Below are 17,367 nucleotides of genomic sequence, written 5' to 3'. Positions count from 1 at the left end.
CTTGTTGAATGCATGTTTGGCTAAGCTTAAAAAAGAAGTTAAAAGTAATAAGTTTATTTTGCTGGTAAGTATGCAAGTTAAAATGACTGAGGCGTTCCCTATGGGGTGTTGTTACTGTTGGTTAGGCTGGGCTACAATTAAGGGTCCATTTGGTAGAACTTTTAAGAAGTTAAAAGTTACTTTTATAATTAGAAAGTTAATTTTGAATATGTTTGAATAATTTTCTAGTTAAAAAGATCTTTCAGAATTTAAAAGCTTGTTTAAAGTTACTTCTTGAAAAAGTTCATAAACGAAAACAGAAGTCCTCCCAGATAGACAAATATAGTAGTCAAAATGGCATATTTTTGAGGATGTCATAGCCATAGTCTACGGATGTTTCTATCAAACCATAAAAAAATTCTCTTTATTCTCGCTTGGCCATCATCTCAGTTTTCAGTGTGTCAAAAATTCAATGCCATCTCCATTTTGGTACACCAGCAACTCCTCCTTTATTCAAGGAAAACTATGCAGACAGAAATCTTCCGGTTGCCATTTTATTTTCTTACAAAGGAAACCCCTTTCTCAATGCTTCCACCCAACTCTTTCTTTGCCTTCTCCAACCCAACTCTGTCAAAACAAAATCATGGAAAAATTATTATATTCCTCTTAAATTTAACCAAAAGATTCGCAATCGATAGCAAAGGATTTTAACCAGTTTTCGGCATACCTCTCATATTCGTTTAGAGGACCAAGTGGGTATATCTCTTCAACACCATTTCGACCAAGACGTACTCTTGAAGCAAAGAAAGGAAGTTCAGTAACCTGAAACTGAAATCTTCTTAGATATTTATGAACACCAGTAAATATAATGGATGTTTAATTGATACGTTAAATAAAGATCCTAAAGATAATATATGCAGTAACATGCCTGAGAAGAAACAAAAGCACATTGAACGACACTAGCATCTCCTCTCAAGGCACGCAAGCATGCATCCGCAAATTTGACAGCTGCATATGCCTGTAATGTTAATGCATGTTTCCCAATAAAGTTAGCCAGCTTTTCAAGATTAAAACCAAACATTCTTTGGCAGTTAAGGAAACAAACAAAATAAAAAATATACCATCGAAAGTGTTGCAGATCCCGCACCTGCTTTTGCCTGCAATAGACAGTAATTGCAATCAATAATCACTTATATGTAGAAGTGAAGCCTGGAATTTAGCCAACACTCTATATATCTAGTCAAAAGAAGATGAATAGCAGTGAATACCACTTATCAAGTTCTTCATGTTGTAAGAACAATTCTCCAAAGTTTTGAACTTTTGAAGGTCAAACAAAATGCTAAAATTTAGTTTTCATCCCAAATACTTTTTCTTCAGGTAAATTAGGTAATGCAGATGTTTCTACAGCATATAACACACTAACACAGTACTTCATGAACCTACGACTATATCACATTTTATTGCATTTCTATTTCGATGATATTGACACAGACTATTATAACGTAAAGTAATAAATTCAAACGCCTAGTAAATATCAATTTGAAGCAAAAAGAGAAGTAAATGTACCTAAAGAGCAAGCAGATAGTTGGAATGAGGGGGGTGATGCTTAAATTAACCTAAGGCAAAAATTAAGACAATATGTACATGTTCTACATGTTTGAAAATGGGAACCTGTTAGTAACCTGAATCACTGAGTAGATACAGATACTTAGGAGGCAAGTTTTTATTGTCTTATAGCCTCATAAGCACATCTTTAGTTTTCATCACCAAATTAATTTGCAGCATTTCTAAAGTACCATGCTTGTAAATCTGAAATAAACACTGACTACACAATAATCATCCTAGTATCAACATTGGGAAGAATTATTATTAAATTAAAAAGTCAGTGGGTCTAGTCACTGTTTTTCTCCCTCTAGCCACCCCAAACAAGTTTGTCTCACATTTTCATTTTTCCCAACATTACATTTGACTAAATCCACATCAAAGCAAGATGCAGGATACCCTTATAAGTCACCAGTGATTCCAGGAAGATGACGAAGAAAAAGGCTCATATACACCCATGTATTTCTAATCCTTACATAATTCATATTTCTAATTTCTTTCTTTTCCAAAATTGAGAAGACAAGGTAGAAAAAAAGAGAGGACAGAACGTACAATAATTTGGTAATGGTTAACTTGGTGAAATTTTGTCCTTCAATTATTAATTATCTTCATAAACATTGGTTTTTCTTCAGAGTTGGGAAGATTGTTACTGATTTATTAGTTGCAACTTTTGTTCATTGTTTTGAAAAGCCATTTGAGGCTTCTGCTTGAGGCTACTCTCATATGAGGTTTCTTAGGCCTTAGAGTTCCAATTTTGAGGCTTACGCCTCACCTTACTGAAGCTTACCCCTCAAGACTAAGCCAGAATGCAGCGAAGGTGTATGCTAGTTTGCCCTGCCTTTTGAAAGTTTTCCTAAGAGCCTAGAATGTATTGTGGGTCTTTTATTTTATTTGTTCCTTCCTTTGCATGAAAAGGAAGGGCAAGGAGAGAGCACAGATGCAAGTGGAGGATGATGATAAATAATTAGAAGAAATGCAGACTAGGAAAAGAATGCATTGATGATTATCCTAAAGGTCCTATAGTCCTATTAGTAGTGAAAAAATCCTGTTAGCAGCGATGAAATTGAGACTTACTAAGTTGTTTCCACTTAAAAGTAGTAGATTACAATTATATTGTCAAACCACTAATTTGAGAACTTATTGTTTGCAACTTATCTCTATTTTATGCTTGTTTAAAGTTAACCTTTTAATTTTGTAATTTTTTTTTATTATAGATTCAATATGGTTTGTGGTTTAATATAAGCATGCTTTTATATTCTAGATTCTTTTAAATTAAAATTAATTTGTTTCGAAGCTCATGCCTTGCCTCACAGAGATAAAAGCCCTCGAGGCTGACAGTCCTGTAGTAATGCTTTGTTGAGTCCACATAAAAAAATAAATAAGAAATATAAACTTGTTAAGATTATTACATATAAGAATACCTCCCACCTCAACAACTTCGGTTCCACCATTCTGAATACGAGAAGTCAGGTACTCAGTTTCTTCTTGGGTGAAAGAACATGGAGGTTTAACCTGCATCAGTCGAGACAATTTCTTTCAGAAAGTTACTGTGGATTTTAATGACAAGAAATGATATGTATACTTATTGTGCAAACATGTTATCTTGACCTGGGAGAGCAGAGGTAAAATAGTAACACCAGCATGGCCTCCTACAACAGGAACATCAACGTCCCTAGGATCAAGCCCCAAAACTTCAGCCTACAGACAATTATGGGATGGAGCAAATGTCAGGATATGAATCTAGACAATAAGGTATAGAAAGTGATTAAAAAAAAAAGGTGTATGGGTCCCAATCACATTGTTGATTATAACTTCATTAGGTGATGCCTAAATGCATATATACTTTAAAAGTGTTACTAAATTTATTCAGTCATGAAGTGTCCATGTCTATCAAGCTAAGTTTATGGTAGAAGAAAAAGGAAAGAAGAGGATGACAAACCCGGTGGTAGAGTCGGTGGGTCAGGAATAAGTTATAGATATAAACAGTCAAACAAGATTTTATGTTCCATTGATATGATAGAAGAGTGAAGAAACAATTAAAAAAGGCACTTGACCATAAAATATATTTCAACTAGACTACCCTGTATTATGTAATGCTAGCAGAAAGTTTTAGCAGCCAATTCATAAATGGATGGTATACTACCAAAACATTTTATTCTATGCCTATTTTTTTTGTATTCATCAAAATATTTTTTTCAAGCTTGGAACTTTTTTTTGTGTTTGTGTGAGCAAAATACAAAAATAAAAAGAAAAACTTGCAAGTCAATACAATAATAACCCTCAAAAAGGACGATAAATCAAGGAATTGTATGGACATAAATAGCTGAAACACACTTGCACAAGGTTAAAGACACATTTACTAAATTAAAATTAAAATTGACATAGATCAAAACGCTAAATTAAACAAATCTTACCACAAAAGTATTAGCTCTGACAACATCAAGCATCGTGACTCCCAAAAGTCGTCTTGGATCATAGGTGCCAGCCTTTTTGAATACCTCAGCCGCAATTGGCACTGTGGAGTTCACAGGATTACTAATTAGGTTAACAATGGCCTTTGGACAGCACTTTGAAATTCCTTCACATAGGGTCCTTACTATTCCTGCATTGATGTTGAAAAGATCGTCTCTTGTCATCCCAGGTTTCCTGGGCACGCCAGCAGGAATGATTACAAGGTCCATGCCAGTAAGTGCAACCTCCAATTGCTGCTGGCCCAGAAAACCACGTACCTGGACATCCAAATATATAGATAAATTTGCGAGCCAATTTTATGACCTATTTATCAATTGTATAGATAGGTATCAATATGACTTAATTTTTTACTTCTGACTAAAGAAACCTGTGGGAGAAGAAGGGAAATGTATTCCTGCTGAGTAGGTTTTACTTTCTTGCCAGTGATTCTACTAACTGGAGCCAAATCAATCAATTGTTTTTCTCCTAATTATAATCCACTCCATACAAGTTTTAGCATCCATGTGTACTTCTTTCTCAACTCTTACTTTTTTGGTGACATTTAGGGGATATATCAAAAATATATGTACGTCAACACACTACTCACAGCATTGATACTTATTTCAAACAATCCCCTTTAATAATTGGAACTATGGTCAAGTGGTCCCTTTGAAAGCTTAAGTTTTGAGATCTCATGCAAGAAAGTTAAAAGAAATATGTTAGATTTGAAATTGGACTTAGATTTTTTCAATCCCTTGGATTTTGATGATTACAAACAAGTAAATCTTCTTACTGATAAGTTTGTCTAGAGTTGTGGAAGAATACTAAGTCATGCGAGCACCTTTATATTAGTCATCAACATTGAGACTGCAACTTCAGATTTGAAACAGATGTCCCGATATAGACATACTTTCATAACTAGACAACTGAGAACAAGTGTTTCAATAAGAGTTAAAGCCTAAGAACAAGGAGAAATAGATGTTCGAAACTTAGATGGTCAAAGGCAGCACAACAAGAATACACTTTGACATGTGGAACCACACGAAGAATACACTTTCAGATTGCTGACGCGGTGATGTCCAGAAGATGAATAGGGCAGATCAAGCTGAACACAAACATCAAATACCAGTATGCAAGGGAATCAGAAGCCATAGAGGGTAGCATACATCTAAATGGCCTTGAATGTCAAATATAATATGCTGGAAATATGTGCAACTAATTCCGGAAACATACAGATGCTCAGAATATCATACAAGACCTAATGACACTAGCTGGTGACAATATCGTAGTAGAACAAGGTATTTATGAAGATAACATTATTAAAAGAAAGGACGTCCAAGAAATACAATCAAGCTAAGGTCACTGAGATCAGAAGGACAGAAGCTCATACAATATTTGAAATTTGAAATCCTTAAATCATGGATAGCGGAATAATAGTAAGAACAATCACGTTGGAAATAACTGATGATGAAAGAAGAAAAGCTTCAAAAGGAAGAAATTGTGTGTAAGCCCTTGAAAGATTATAATCAGGCAATGCACCGAGGAAATTCTAAAATACTCAGAAGGATTATTGGATTAAATCCTTTGCTTCTTTGACTCTTTCACAAGGACACATTTATTCTCTTCAACATCATCAGCAACTATCCAAGTCAAGTTGCCACTGGAGCTGTAGGAACACACTTGGGATTGATGTTCTGACATAAGCGGGAAATTTTAAAATTTGTAGGTTCATGTTCATTGCTTTCTAGTGCTATTCAACAAAGTACATGGAAGTTAATTAATTTTAATTTTAAAGGGAAAAAAAAATTAGTTCTTTCCTCCTTCCTTTTCCTTTCACATTTTTCTAGAACTTAGGATCAAAAAACAGCCCTAAACATCATATGTCCAGACATAGTTCCTCTAAACAAGATATACCACCAGTATTTCAATGTACAACAAAAGATGGAAAAGAAAGGTTATTTCCATATCCAAACCAGCACATCTATCCCCTTAAAAAATAGAGAGAAAAAATGAAATACTGGAGATAAATGAACAAACATCTACTCTAATCACAACTTCTCTTTCTATAGAATCAATTGAAGATTCCATGTTAACGGAAAGCTGTGATACAAATGATACTGAATAAACGGACAATTAATAGAATATCAGTTAATGTATTGAAATTAAGAATGATAAAAAATGAATTACCACGGCACCAGTGTCCATGTGGCTGATATCTGCAGTCACCCCTGGAGTGTTTATTACATCATAAAGATGTAGCACAGAAACCAATGGATTCATCTTCATAAGCATTGCTAAAGGCTGGCCTATGCCTCCTGCTGCACCCAATATTGCCACCTTGAATCCTGGTGATCCCCCTTTTGCCCTGCAGTTTTCCTGTCTAAAATTCGAACTCCCCTCTGTCTTTAAGCCCACATTTCATAAACCCACAACAAAAACAGTTTGTTCTAATTAATAAAATGATCAAAGAAAAGCACAAGCTTTTTCCAAATTCAAGCAAACAAACTATTGAAAATACACAAGGATCGTTCAAGACACTCTCTAATTAGAATGAGCATGATCACTTTTTTTAATCCCCAAGTTGCTTATGAGAACCAGTGATCGCTAAATTTTCAGTAAAAAAATTGTCTTGATCATCAAATTTCATTTGTTTCAAGTTGATCATTTAGATTACACTTCATTAAAATTGGTGAATTCTCATTTGTAACAAATTGTGGGAAAGAGAAGAGAATTTAACGGCGAATACTGAAATTTTGCCAGTATTTCTGACCCCTGTTGTTTTAACCCCAAACAAAACTACAATGAAAAACGAAAAACCTTCAGAATTTTAGAAACTACTCAATAATATCAAATTGAAGTCAAATGCCGTTGAGAGTTGATTATCCCAGTTAGAAATCAAACAAAATAAATTGACCAGAAAAAAGGAACAATAAGTGGGAAATTAGAAAGCACCTGCAGATTATTCATGGAGGGGTTGAGATGAGCTAATAATCTAGCAATCCGTTGATTAACATCTGCAATTGCCTGCATTTTTTAACTTTAGATAATCGATTTTGCTACTGAGAAAACAATATAGGCGAATTTCTAAATCTGTGTCAAGAATTGGCTTTGTTGAATTTCGATGTTGGGTTCGAGAATAAATAGAACGAAAAATGACGCAAGAGCTAGTTGAGATGAGTGCAGTTGAATTTGTTTCGATGATGACTTATCCTTTGCACATTTCCCGGTAGGAGTGGACATTTCTTCTCTGAACAATTTATAATTGGTCGGTTCCATTTTGTATCTTCTAAAAAACGATTTAATTTTGGGACAAATTATTAAGAGCCAATTGATTCCGATATATGAGAACCGTAGGAACCGAACGAATCTCATAGGATTTTTTATTTTTTTGATAAAATATATGACTCAATTTCTAATCACTTTTATTGAAAATTATCGGATTCCTTCTTTATTTTAGACTCCAACGCTTTCCTTATTCTCTTGATTTTTTTTATTCTCTCTTCTTATAATTCTTTGATTAATTGATTCTCATGTCAAATTAGAATATTGAGTAAATTTATACATAAATAAATTTACTTACAACATATAATTTCATTTCTAATATGCGAATTTTTTATTTTGCTTTCAGTTTATATAAGTTGATGATTGCTTGATGATAGTAATTCATATTATTTGAATATTGTTTTTAAATTTGTATATTTAGTTTTCTTTTAATCTTTGAATATTATGTTCGGTTCTCCTATATTTTATTAAAAGTATTACGTTGGTAGTATCTTTAGATTTTTAGTAGTAAACATTTTATTTTGACATTTTTAATGTAAAAAATTTGACCGGTTTAGCTATGGAACCAATGGTTCCATTTTTAAAATTTCCATTGATTAATTTAGTTCTCCTTGGAACCGGGTTGCGTCCACTCGTATTTCTAAGCCATCTTTTTCCCATAAAATAATTTATTTATTTATTTTTACCACAAATATTATTATATGAACATTTTTTTTAACTATCTATATTTATCCTTTTTTTTTTTTTAAATAACACCATAGGGACAAAACAATCTAAACAAGTAGAACCATAAAAGTCAAAACTATACAAACCATCACCAACTACAACTTCCTTTCTCAAATAAGCCATCCCATCATTATCAGTTTGAATTTGGCATGTTAAGAATTGGAATCACAACTTTAATAAACCAATGAATTAAATACGTACCTGCGGAAGCAATCAATATGAATTATGGATGTAATATATAATAGAGGCTGGATCTTCCCCTCCTTGCTCCTCACAAAATTGAAAGCTATCAATGGGACAAACTTAAACGATATGAAGAGGAGAAGGGACCTAGCCTTTATATAGGAATCAAATAGGTCTCCCATTAAGACTCAACAGGCCCTTATTAGGGTTTTTATTCCGGCCCACATACTTAAAATTACCACATTATTTAATTTCAACCCGTAAGGTGTAAAGGCCCAATTGATCACATAATTAATTTGGCCCAATAACAAAACACAATGAGCTATATGTCTAACCCGTAAAATTCACAATCGAATGTGAAACCCACATATGGAATAATTCCAACATTCTCCCACTTGGGCAAACATTCGATTATTAAAACAAAAGTTTTAACACCAGGGCTAGACAACATAGGTGGCCACAAAAGTATAGCTCCAATATAACACCTTACGTAACATGATCCGATCCAATAAGAATATTAACACCGAACATGGAAGTCAATACACCAATTAAGCGATGTAAGACCATTCCACAATTACAAATGTTAACATCCTTATCGACATGGATCCCCATCCTCCAACCAATGTGGTAGTATGTTGTATGAACTTAGCACCAAAATGTGATCAAGAACTGTGCTAATTCATATCGGTCCTCATAATGCTTCAAATCAAAATGAAGCCATATGTCTCCAAAAGAGACTCATCTTATGTCTTTATCCATTATATCTCGAGATTACAATAATATCATAATAAAAGACAAAAGTCAAAATGTATGCTCAAAATAATTTATGGATAGGAGAAAATATTTTATTATCAGAAGAGGCTGTACCCGAAAATATATGGGTAGTATACGTATCTCATGCAGAGATCAAACCCGAAACATAGTTCATAAATAACTCCCACTATCCAAAAGATCAAATATTTCCACAATGCCCATATTAGTAACATATGCCTTAAAGACTTTTGGAGCGAATCCTTTAGTTAAAAGATCTGCAATCATTTCCTCTGTATTGATATATTTTATTTTCGTCTGCCCTTACTTGACTTTGTCTCTAACCATCAAATATTTGATGTCAATATATTTTAACCAATTAGCACTTTATTATTCTTTGAAAAGAACCCTACTGCACTGTTATCACAGTAGATAGTGATTGGTCTTGAGATGGAATCAACAACTTTTAAATCAGAGATGATGTTTCTTAACCAAACAGCTTGGATTGTGACTTCATAACATGCCACAAATTCAGGTTGCATAGTACTAGATGCCACTAGAATCTGTTTAGCACTTCTCCAAGAGATATCACCATCAGCTAATGTGAAAATACAACATGAGGTTGATTTCAAATCATCTTGACATCCAGTAAAATCAAAATCTGAATATCCTACCACCTCAAGATGATTTGGATGCTGGAATGTTAGCATACAGCATTCAATTTTCTTTAAGTATCTCATAATTTTCTTTGCTGTTTTTCAATGCTCTTGTCCTGGATTCGACTAAAACCTACTAAGGATACTTACTACGTATGCAATAACACGTCTACTGCAAATTTGAGCATACATCAAATTCCACAGCACTAGCATATGGAATCGTTTTCATAGATTCCCTTTTTAGCTCATTCCTTGGACATTTAGTTTTGTTAAACTTATCACCTTTTATGATATATACATTAACAGGTGCACAATTTTCTATATTGAATACTTCTAGAACATATAGTATATAAGTCTTTTAAGAAAGTCCCAGCAAGTCACGATTTCTATCATGATGTATTTCAATGCCAAGCACATAAGAAGCATCTCCAAGATCTTTCATCTTAAAATTAGCAGATAACATTTTCTTAGTCTCATGAAGTAATCCCAAGTTACTGCTAGCAAGCAAGATGTCATCGACATATAAGACAGGAAAAATAAAATTTCTCCCACTGGTTTTGAGATAGATACATTGATCAATACTATTTTCAACAAAACCAAGAGAGGTCACAACCTCGTCAAACTTCAGAGAATACTATCTAGATGCTTGCTTGAGGCTATATGATGATTTATTTAATTTGCATACCAAATGTTCTTTTCCTTTTACAACAAAACCTTCAGATTGTTTCATGTAGACTATTTCAGAAAAATCTCCATTCAAAAAAAATGTTGTCCTAACCTCCATTTGACGAAACTCCAAACTATAGTGTACTACAAGTGCCTTAATAATTCGAAAAGAATCTTTGAACGAGACATGTAAGAATGTTTCAACATAATCAATGCCTTATCACTGAGTGAAACCTTTTACACCCAATTTTGCCTTCTTTCGTTCAACATTTTGTTTTGATTCTAATTTACTTTTGAAAATTCACTTATCGTCTATAACTTTAGCATATGGAGGAAATTCGACAAGTTCCCAAACTTTATTCTCTTTCCATATAATCCTTTTCATCTGCCTCAGAACTTATCAATGTTTGATTATAAGTTATAGAATCAATAATATGCCCAATATGTAAATCATTTTCCAATGTAATTATTGAGCAATGCATATCTCCTTTTCCTTTATGATCTCCTAATTTGTGCTCAAATATTGTCTAAACCATTGTTGAAGAATTGGAAATTCCTCTTGGTTTCTTGGTTCTTCATTAACAACTTCACCTGGCTGAGAGTAAACTTTTCCCTGTATAACAGGAACTAGAATGACAACTTGATTTGGTTCAACAAAATTTTCATAGATCTCCCACTATTTCCAGAATTATTCTCCAGAAATTCTGCAGTAATGGACTCATCATATCTACTATAATATTCACCACCTCGATCAGATCTTACAACTTTAATGCTTTTTCAATGTTTTTTTTCTCTAATTATAGTTTGAAACTCTTGAATTTCTCAAGTTCATGAGATTTATCATTGATCAGGTAAACATATACATATCGGGAGAGATCATCAATAAAGGTTATGAAATATCTATTCCCACATATGGTAGATGTCAAAGGTTCACTAATGTCCGTATGTATCATGTCCAAAAATTTCATTACTCTTAGTTGAACCTTTCCTTGTAAACTTAGTTAATTTTCCTCTTATATAATCCACACAAGTGTTAAAATAAGAGAAGTCTAAAGAGGGAAGAAACTCAACTTTTATCAAACAAAATTCCATTCTATCCTTAGAAATATGACTCAAACGCTTATGTGATAGCATAGAGGACGGTTCACAGATTAAAGTCCTTTTCTTTGATACATTAGTAACATAAGAAACTTCACCAAAATAGCTAAAGACAGTTTGAATAATCCATCACATAAAAATCTATTTTCCAATCAAATGGGAATCATAAAATAACTCAACCTTTACATTACCAAAATTAAAGGTAAAACACTCAAGCATCAAGTTTTGATATAGAAATTAAATTCCGTCTCATTGTCGGCACAAAACTCTATTTTCCAAATTATGGGTAAAATCGGACTCCAAAAACAACTTTACCACTCCTATGAATTCAACATTCACTTGAATTCTATTTCCAGTGTTTAAGCTTACTTTATTCTCACTTGACCTCTGTTTGCTTATGATCCCTTGTAAGGAATTCAGAACATAAATACTAGCTCTGGAGTCTAATCACCAAGAATTCAAAGACGCATCTTCAAATGAAGACTCAAATCAAACTAAGGCCGATGGGATTTTAAGAGCATTTAGCTCAGATGATATATTTATCATCTTCATAATGTGTTCCCTAACACCATTTGTGCCATCATATCTCATGCTCATCAATTTATCCATCAAATTCTAGTTTCGACTTTATCAGACTCAATAAATTTTTCTCATATGGCATCCATAAAACTTTTGATATTTTCAATATCAGGGATGGCACCCATAATGGAATCGAATATGGAGCGCTTAATAGTTTTCAAACAGGGTTTGTTTGCCCTTTTCCACCTTTCATACTCGCCTATATATTCAATAGTGCTTTTATCTGTGGGTTTTACAAGCTTTTTCTCCATCGCGAAATCCAAGCCCAAAAGACCAAGTGCTATTTCTACATCTCTTTTCCATCTCACATAAATATTTCTAGTCAAGGTTTCAATGGCAGACAATTGATTGGAAAAAGACGAGGCATTATTAAATGTGGAAACATAAAATATCGTATTTTAATATCATCCAAACATAATGCATGCAGTCAAATGCATGATAAAATTTCCAACATATTAATATGGGCTATCAATTGGACAATCCGTAATTAAATCAAAAGCATATGAATTTTATTACGGTAAAAGCCTTGGTGCATCATCATAAAGTCACCTTTGGGCCGACAATACAACATGCTATAAGGTACTCTTAAAACACACAATATTGCTAGTTAACAGAATTTTATTGATTTTCGAAACCACCAACACCTTTGGGCCGAAGGAGATTTTTAGATCAAGATAAGTCCGTTAATCACCGTATGCCATATTCCAGTAATTATCACATATAATAACACCTTTGGGCAAGAAATTATATGCAATAAATCAATTTTTTTTTTGTCACATATGATAACACCTTTGGGCAAGATATCATACGCAATAAATCAAAATTGCCGCGCAAAAAGTGTATATTTTGTTTAAGAGAAAAATCGAACAATTAATAATGAGTGTGCCACTTTGGCAGCTACCACCCATTTTTATTTCAAAATATTTCTCTCTCAGTGGGATAAAAAAAAATCGTCTCAAAACCCACGAAAAAAACTTCAATCACAAAACAATGATTATGCCACAATTATAATCATTAATCAATAAACGGCAAAAATTCATAAGTGATTGAAAGATGAATTAGGTAACAAATTTTGATATGTGAAAAGCGAAATTTAAATAAACAAATAATAATAACAATCGAATTAACCATTTTGATGAGAATATAAAAGTCGCCAATTATTATTATTATTTAATATATTTTGTTTCAGAGAGAGAACGAATAAATAACAATGAGTGTGCCACTTTGGTAGCTAACACCCATTTTTATTTCAAAATATTTCTCTCAGTGAAAAATAAGGATTGTTTCATAATTCATCAAAAATTCAATCACGAAATCAAACTAGTGTGTTATCTTAAAATCAAACTCCTACAATAACTCCATGAGACCTTCCCAAAAATCCCATAAATACCACAAGCAGGGTCGGCCTTGAGAATTTAGAGGCCCTAGGTCGTTTAATTATTATGGGGCCCCTCAACACAAAATTTATTTTACAAGTCTAACAATATGTAAATATTCGAATAATTAACACTTTTATATTAGAAAGAAAACTTCATACAATTCGAAAGATAGAATAATAAAATAAAACTTCTTTCACAACCCGTAAGATTAGGCTAGCATAAGATTTAACCTTCTCACATTTTGAGATATAAAATTAGTAATCAAACTACTAACATCAAGTTTGTCTAACATATTTTTTTCAATAGAAATCATAGCTAATCCATTCAATCGCTCTTGTGACATGGATGATCGAAGATAAGATTTAATCAACTTCAACTTTGAAAAACTTTTTTCGGCAAAGGCAACTGTGACAGGAATAGTCAATAATACTCTATAAGCAATCCAGGCATTTGCATAACAACAGTTCATTTTCTTAATGTAATCCAATACATTAATTGCTCCAAAAATGTTTGCAGATATCGCTTCCCTTAAAACTTTCAACTCAGAAATAATTTTATTCCATCAATATCAGAAATCGTATTATGCTTCAAGTAATTTTCAAGTTTAATGCAAGAACACTTCAAAACATCATCATCAATAGATTTAAGTCTTTTCAAATCAAACAAAAATCCAAAAATATCATCATATTTCTGAAATTACTCAAATCTATTCTGAAGTGATGATAGAGCTTGATCCACTATATATATGAAATAACTGATCTTAAAAGATTCTTCAGCTGTTTGTGTTATTTCTTCAGAAGAAATCTCATCAAACTGTTTTTTTCTATGTATAACCCGTTTTTCACGAAATATCGGTTCAATTTCTAATTCACTTGCAATCTCTTTAGCATCAACCATGGCCGATTCAAAACCAGATTCTCTATAACTTTTGAAAAATGAAATGTGGCCTTTTAAATGGTCTATAACAACATCAATATGCAAGTCTTCTGCTTGCAATTGTTTGCTTACTCTGTTAACATTATTTAACACTTCATACCAAATAATCATTCCAAGTAAGAATTCAAAATTGTCAATTTCATATGTTGCCAAACACTCCGCCTCACTTTTTGTCTTAGGATCATCAACATTTGCTAATTGAAGTAACGCTTTTTTTTATCTACGGAGCTTGAAATCTTATCGCTCTAACACTTTCAATATGGCTTTCCCAACGAGTTTGTGACAAAGGCTTAATGGTAAGACCAGTTACATTCTTTTTGAAAACTTTCCATCGTTTAGTAGATGAAGAAAATAGAGTATATATACGTTGCATCACCCCAAAGAAAGATTTAGCTTTTGAACAACAAGTGGCCATATCACAAAGTGCAAGACTAAGACTATGACATCCACAAGGAATGTAGAATGCTCTAGGATTTAGTTGTAATAGTCTACTTTGAACTCCTTTATGTTGTCCTTTCATGTTAGCACCATTATCATAGCCTTGACCCCTTACATTATCAATATCAAGTTCTAGATTATTCAAAGCATCCACCAATTCCTCAAAAAGCTCCTTACTTGATGTATCATCAACTAATAAAAACCCTAAAAATAATTCTTCAATCTTCACTGGACTTGTCGAAATATCTACACACCTCAATATCATTGACATTTGTTCTTCGTGACTTGTATCTAGAGTGCAATCAAGTATAACAAAAAAGTATTTAGAAATTTTGAGTTTCTCAATGATTATTTTTTTTTATCTCGCCCGCTAGCATAAGTATCAACTCATTCTGAATTTTGTGTCCTAGATAATGATAATGAATCTCTTTACTTTTTATTCAACGAATATGCTCTTTCATTACGGGGTCGAACTCAGCAATCATTTGAATTATGCTTAAAAAGATACCATTATTTTCTTGATATATCTTCTCATTGTCTCCACGAAATGCTAAATTATTTTCAGTAAGAGTTTTCACCACAGATATTATTCTCAATAATACTTGTCTCCAATGTTCTCTATCTCTATTGATTTGTTCTTGCACACTTTTGTCAATTGTCTTAGTCTTTTCAAATCTTAATTTCATTTCTATCCATTTATTCATGTTATTGATGTGGTCACAACTTGCTTCATGCATTTTAAGTTTTTCACCAACATTTTTCCAATCATTTACTCCATCATGTGCCAATTGGGTTCTGATCCCATCATTCTTAAATAGCTTACAACAAAAGCAAAATACTTTATCCAAACTTTTTGAATATATCAACCATTTTCTATCATATTTCTCTCCATTAGGTAATTGTCGAACGTAATGTGTAGATGAGAAGTGTCGATTTGCTCCATCTTTTGGAAAAGTCAGATCATTTTCTCTTACAGGACCTTTCATTACAATTAAATCTCTTAAATTTGTATTCATATTTCCCCAATTTGCTGGGTCAACAAGGTCAAGAGAAAATGGTTCATTATCTTTGTCAATAGATACCTCTTCATTCATCACACAATGTCCTTCATCAATTGTATTATTATTGTTGTCATTCTCATTTAACACTTCTTCAGCAGCTATGTCATCGTTGTGTGTTCGTTTACTACTACCAAAAAACTTATCAAGTGCTCCCTCTTGAGATTTAATCAACTTTTCAATCTTTTCCTTCCTTTTTCTTTTGGCACATCCAGATTTAAATTTTCTCGTAGACATAATAACAAGTAAAGAGCGATAAAACCTGATTGATGAGTCTCAAAATGAAAGGATTCAGAAATTGGCGGTCGCAGTGGTGATTGAAGTAGACAATGCGGCTGTAAGATGATATGGAACATAATTAGAGCACTTTTATTCAAAAAATATGAAACATAATTAGAGCAATTTTATCCAAATTAAATTCAAAGAAAAAAGACATAAGATGGTAAGAAAATCAACTAAATAACATAATTATATCTTCTCCATTTTTGTTAAATTCTACTTGCAATTTATGTTTAGTAGCGAGCATAGCTTGTACATTTCGTTTTTTGCTAGATAGAAGGAAGTAACAAAATAAGTTTTAGGGACATGATAAAAGGCATACATGATCTCATATCAAAACCATATAATAGGAATTATAAAAATAGAACACATTCCCAAGACTCATTCCCATGAAATACCTTACGGTTGCTTTTTATGAAATTATTTAAGGATTATGTAATTCTTGCATCAGTTTGCCCTCTGAATTTCCCAACATGAGCCAGTTTACTTGTCTTTTAATAATTTCTCCTTTTTTAAGTTGATATTTTTGTATTCCTAATATTTTCATTTAGAAGCAACAAGCCCCAAAATGAAAACACTACAAATCTTACGTACCAGGAGTGCACTAAATTGTATATGCCTCAAATTATTATCAGGAGTCAATGTCCTATGAAGTGCACAAAAAATGATTATTAGAGTTCTTTTTTCTATTCTAAGTTCTGATTCTGAATATTAGAAACTATGTATTTCAACCTTACATTTTTACCAAGTTTCTCCATTTCTGTACCGCTTCATTTGTCCAAAAATTTAGTAGTTTTTACAACCAGAAATCTCATCTCAATTATAATCTTTTAATTCAATAAGTCTCTTTCTTTATATCTTTACTTTCTGGAAGAACCGAGCAGAATATCAATACAATGGTGAACACCAAAGCCCAATCGAAGAAGCCGCAAAAAACGCGGAATAGACTTCAAAATATTTAATGACAATACTGTTTCTTCTTCCCATTAGTATCTGTAAACATCCCAAAATAGAACTTTCCGGCTATTTCACAGGTCAGTAACCATAGAACTAAACAAAACTTCATCAATACAAAATAAATGTCTCTCAACTAATCTTATGACGGCAGAAAAACTAAACCCATTCCTCAAAAATTTGTAAACAAATCAATTCAAATAATAAAACAATACGAGACAAAAGTTAGTTTATTAGTTCAGAGACATAAACGAGCATGTTGATAAATAAAAAAGGATGACCTCTTGCCGGAGACAGGTCTTCGTGAACCAGAATTAGCCGCTGAATTTCCGTTAAGCCTCTCCTTAATCG

General features: G+C 32.7%; 3 protein-coding genes across 3 annotated transcripts; all 3 read right to left on the bottom strand.

Annotated features, from left to right (window-relative positions):
- Positions 1 to 266: 266 nt before the first annotated feature.
- LOC111397232 (malate dehydrogenase, glyoxysomal) lies at positions 267 to 7,279 on the bottom strand. The gene is made up of 9 exons (XM_023024051.1): positions 6,985 to 7,279; positions 6,220 to 6,435; positions 3,996 to 4,310; positions 3,190 to 3,279; positions 3,010 to 3,093; positions 1,101 to 1,136; positions 908 to 997; positions 707 to 801; positions 267 to 606 (listed from the first exon to the last, which is right to left on the bottom strand). The coding sequence occupies exons 1-9, from the start codon at positions 7,060 to 7,062 to the stop codon at positions 534 to 536; spliced, it is 1,077 nt and encodes a 358-aa protein (XP_022879819.1). The 5' UTR covers positions 7,063 to 7,279; the 3' UTR covers positions 267 to 533.
- Positions 7,280 to 13,559: 6,280 nt separating this feature from the next.
- LOC111397997 (zinc finger MYM-type protein 1-like) lies at positions 13,560 to 14,990 on the bottom strand. The gene is made up of 3 exons (XM_023024961.1): positions 14,512 to 14,990; positions 14,052 to 14,360; positions 13,560 to 13,878 (listed from the first exon to the last, which is right to left on the bottom strand). The coding sequence occupies exons 1-3, from the start codon at positions 14,988 to 14,990 to the stop codon at positions 13,560 to 13,562; spliced, it is 1,107 nt and encodes a 368-aa protein (XP_022880729.1).
- A 175-nt stretch (positions 14,991 to 15,165) lies between these two features.
- On the bottom strand, positions 15,166 to 16,820 carry LOC111397996 (zinc finger MYM-type protein 5-like). The gene is made up of 4 exons (XM_023024960.1): positions 16,795 to 16,820; positions 16,657 to 16,708; positions 16,466 to 16,470; positions 15,166 to 16,045 (listed from the first exon to the last, which is right to left on the bottom strand). The coding sequence occupies exons 1-4, from the start codon at positions 16,818 to 16,820 to the stop codon at positions 15,166 to 15,168; spliced, it is 963 nt and encodes a 320-aa protein (XP_022880728.1).
- Between the last annotated feature and the right edge of the window lie 547 nt (positions 16,821 to 17,367).

Source organism: Olea europaea, chromosome 7 (genome assembly GCF_002742605.1).
Source record: "Olea europaea var. sylvestris chromosome 7, O_europaea_v1, whole genome shotgun sequence".
Classification (NCBI taxonomy): domain Eukaryota; kingdom Viridiplantae; phylum Streptophyta; class Magnoliopsida; order Lamiales; family Oleaceae; genus Olea; species Olea europaea.
The sequence above is the reverse complement of the archived record's forward strand: the minus strand, read 5'-3'. Positions and strand labels throughout refer to the sequence as shown.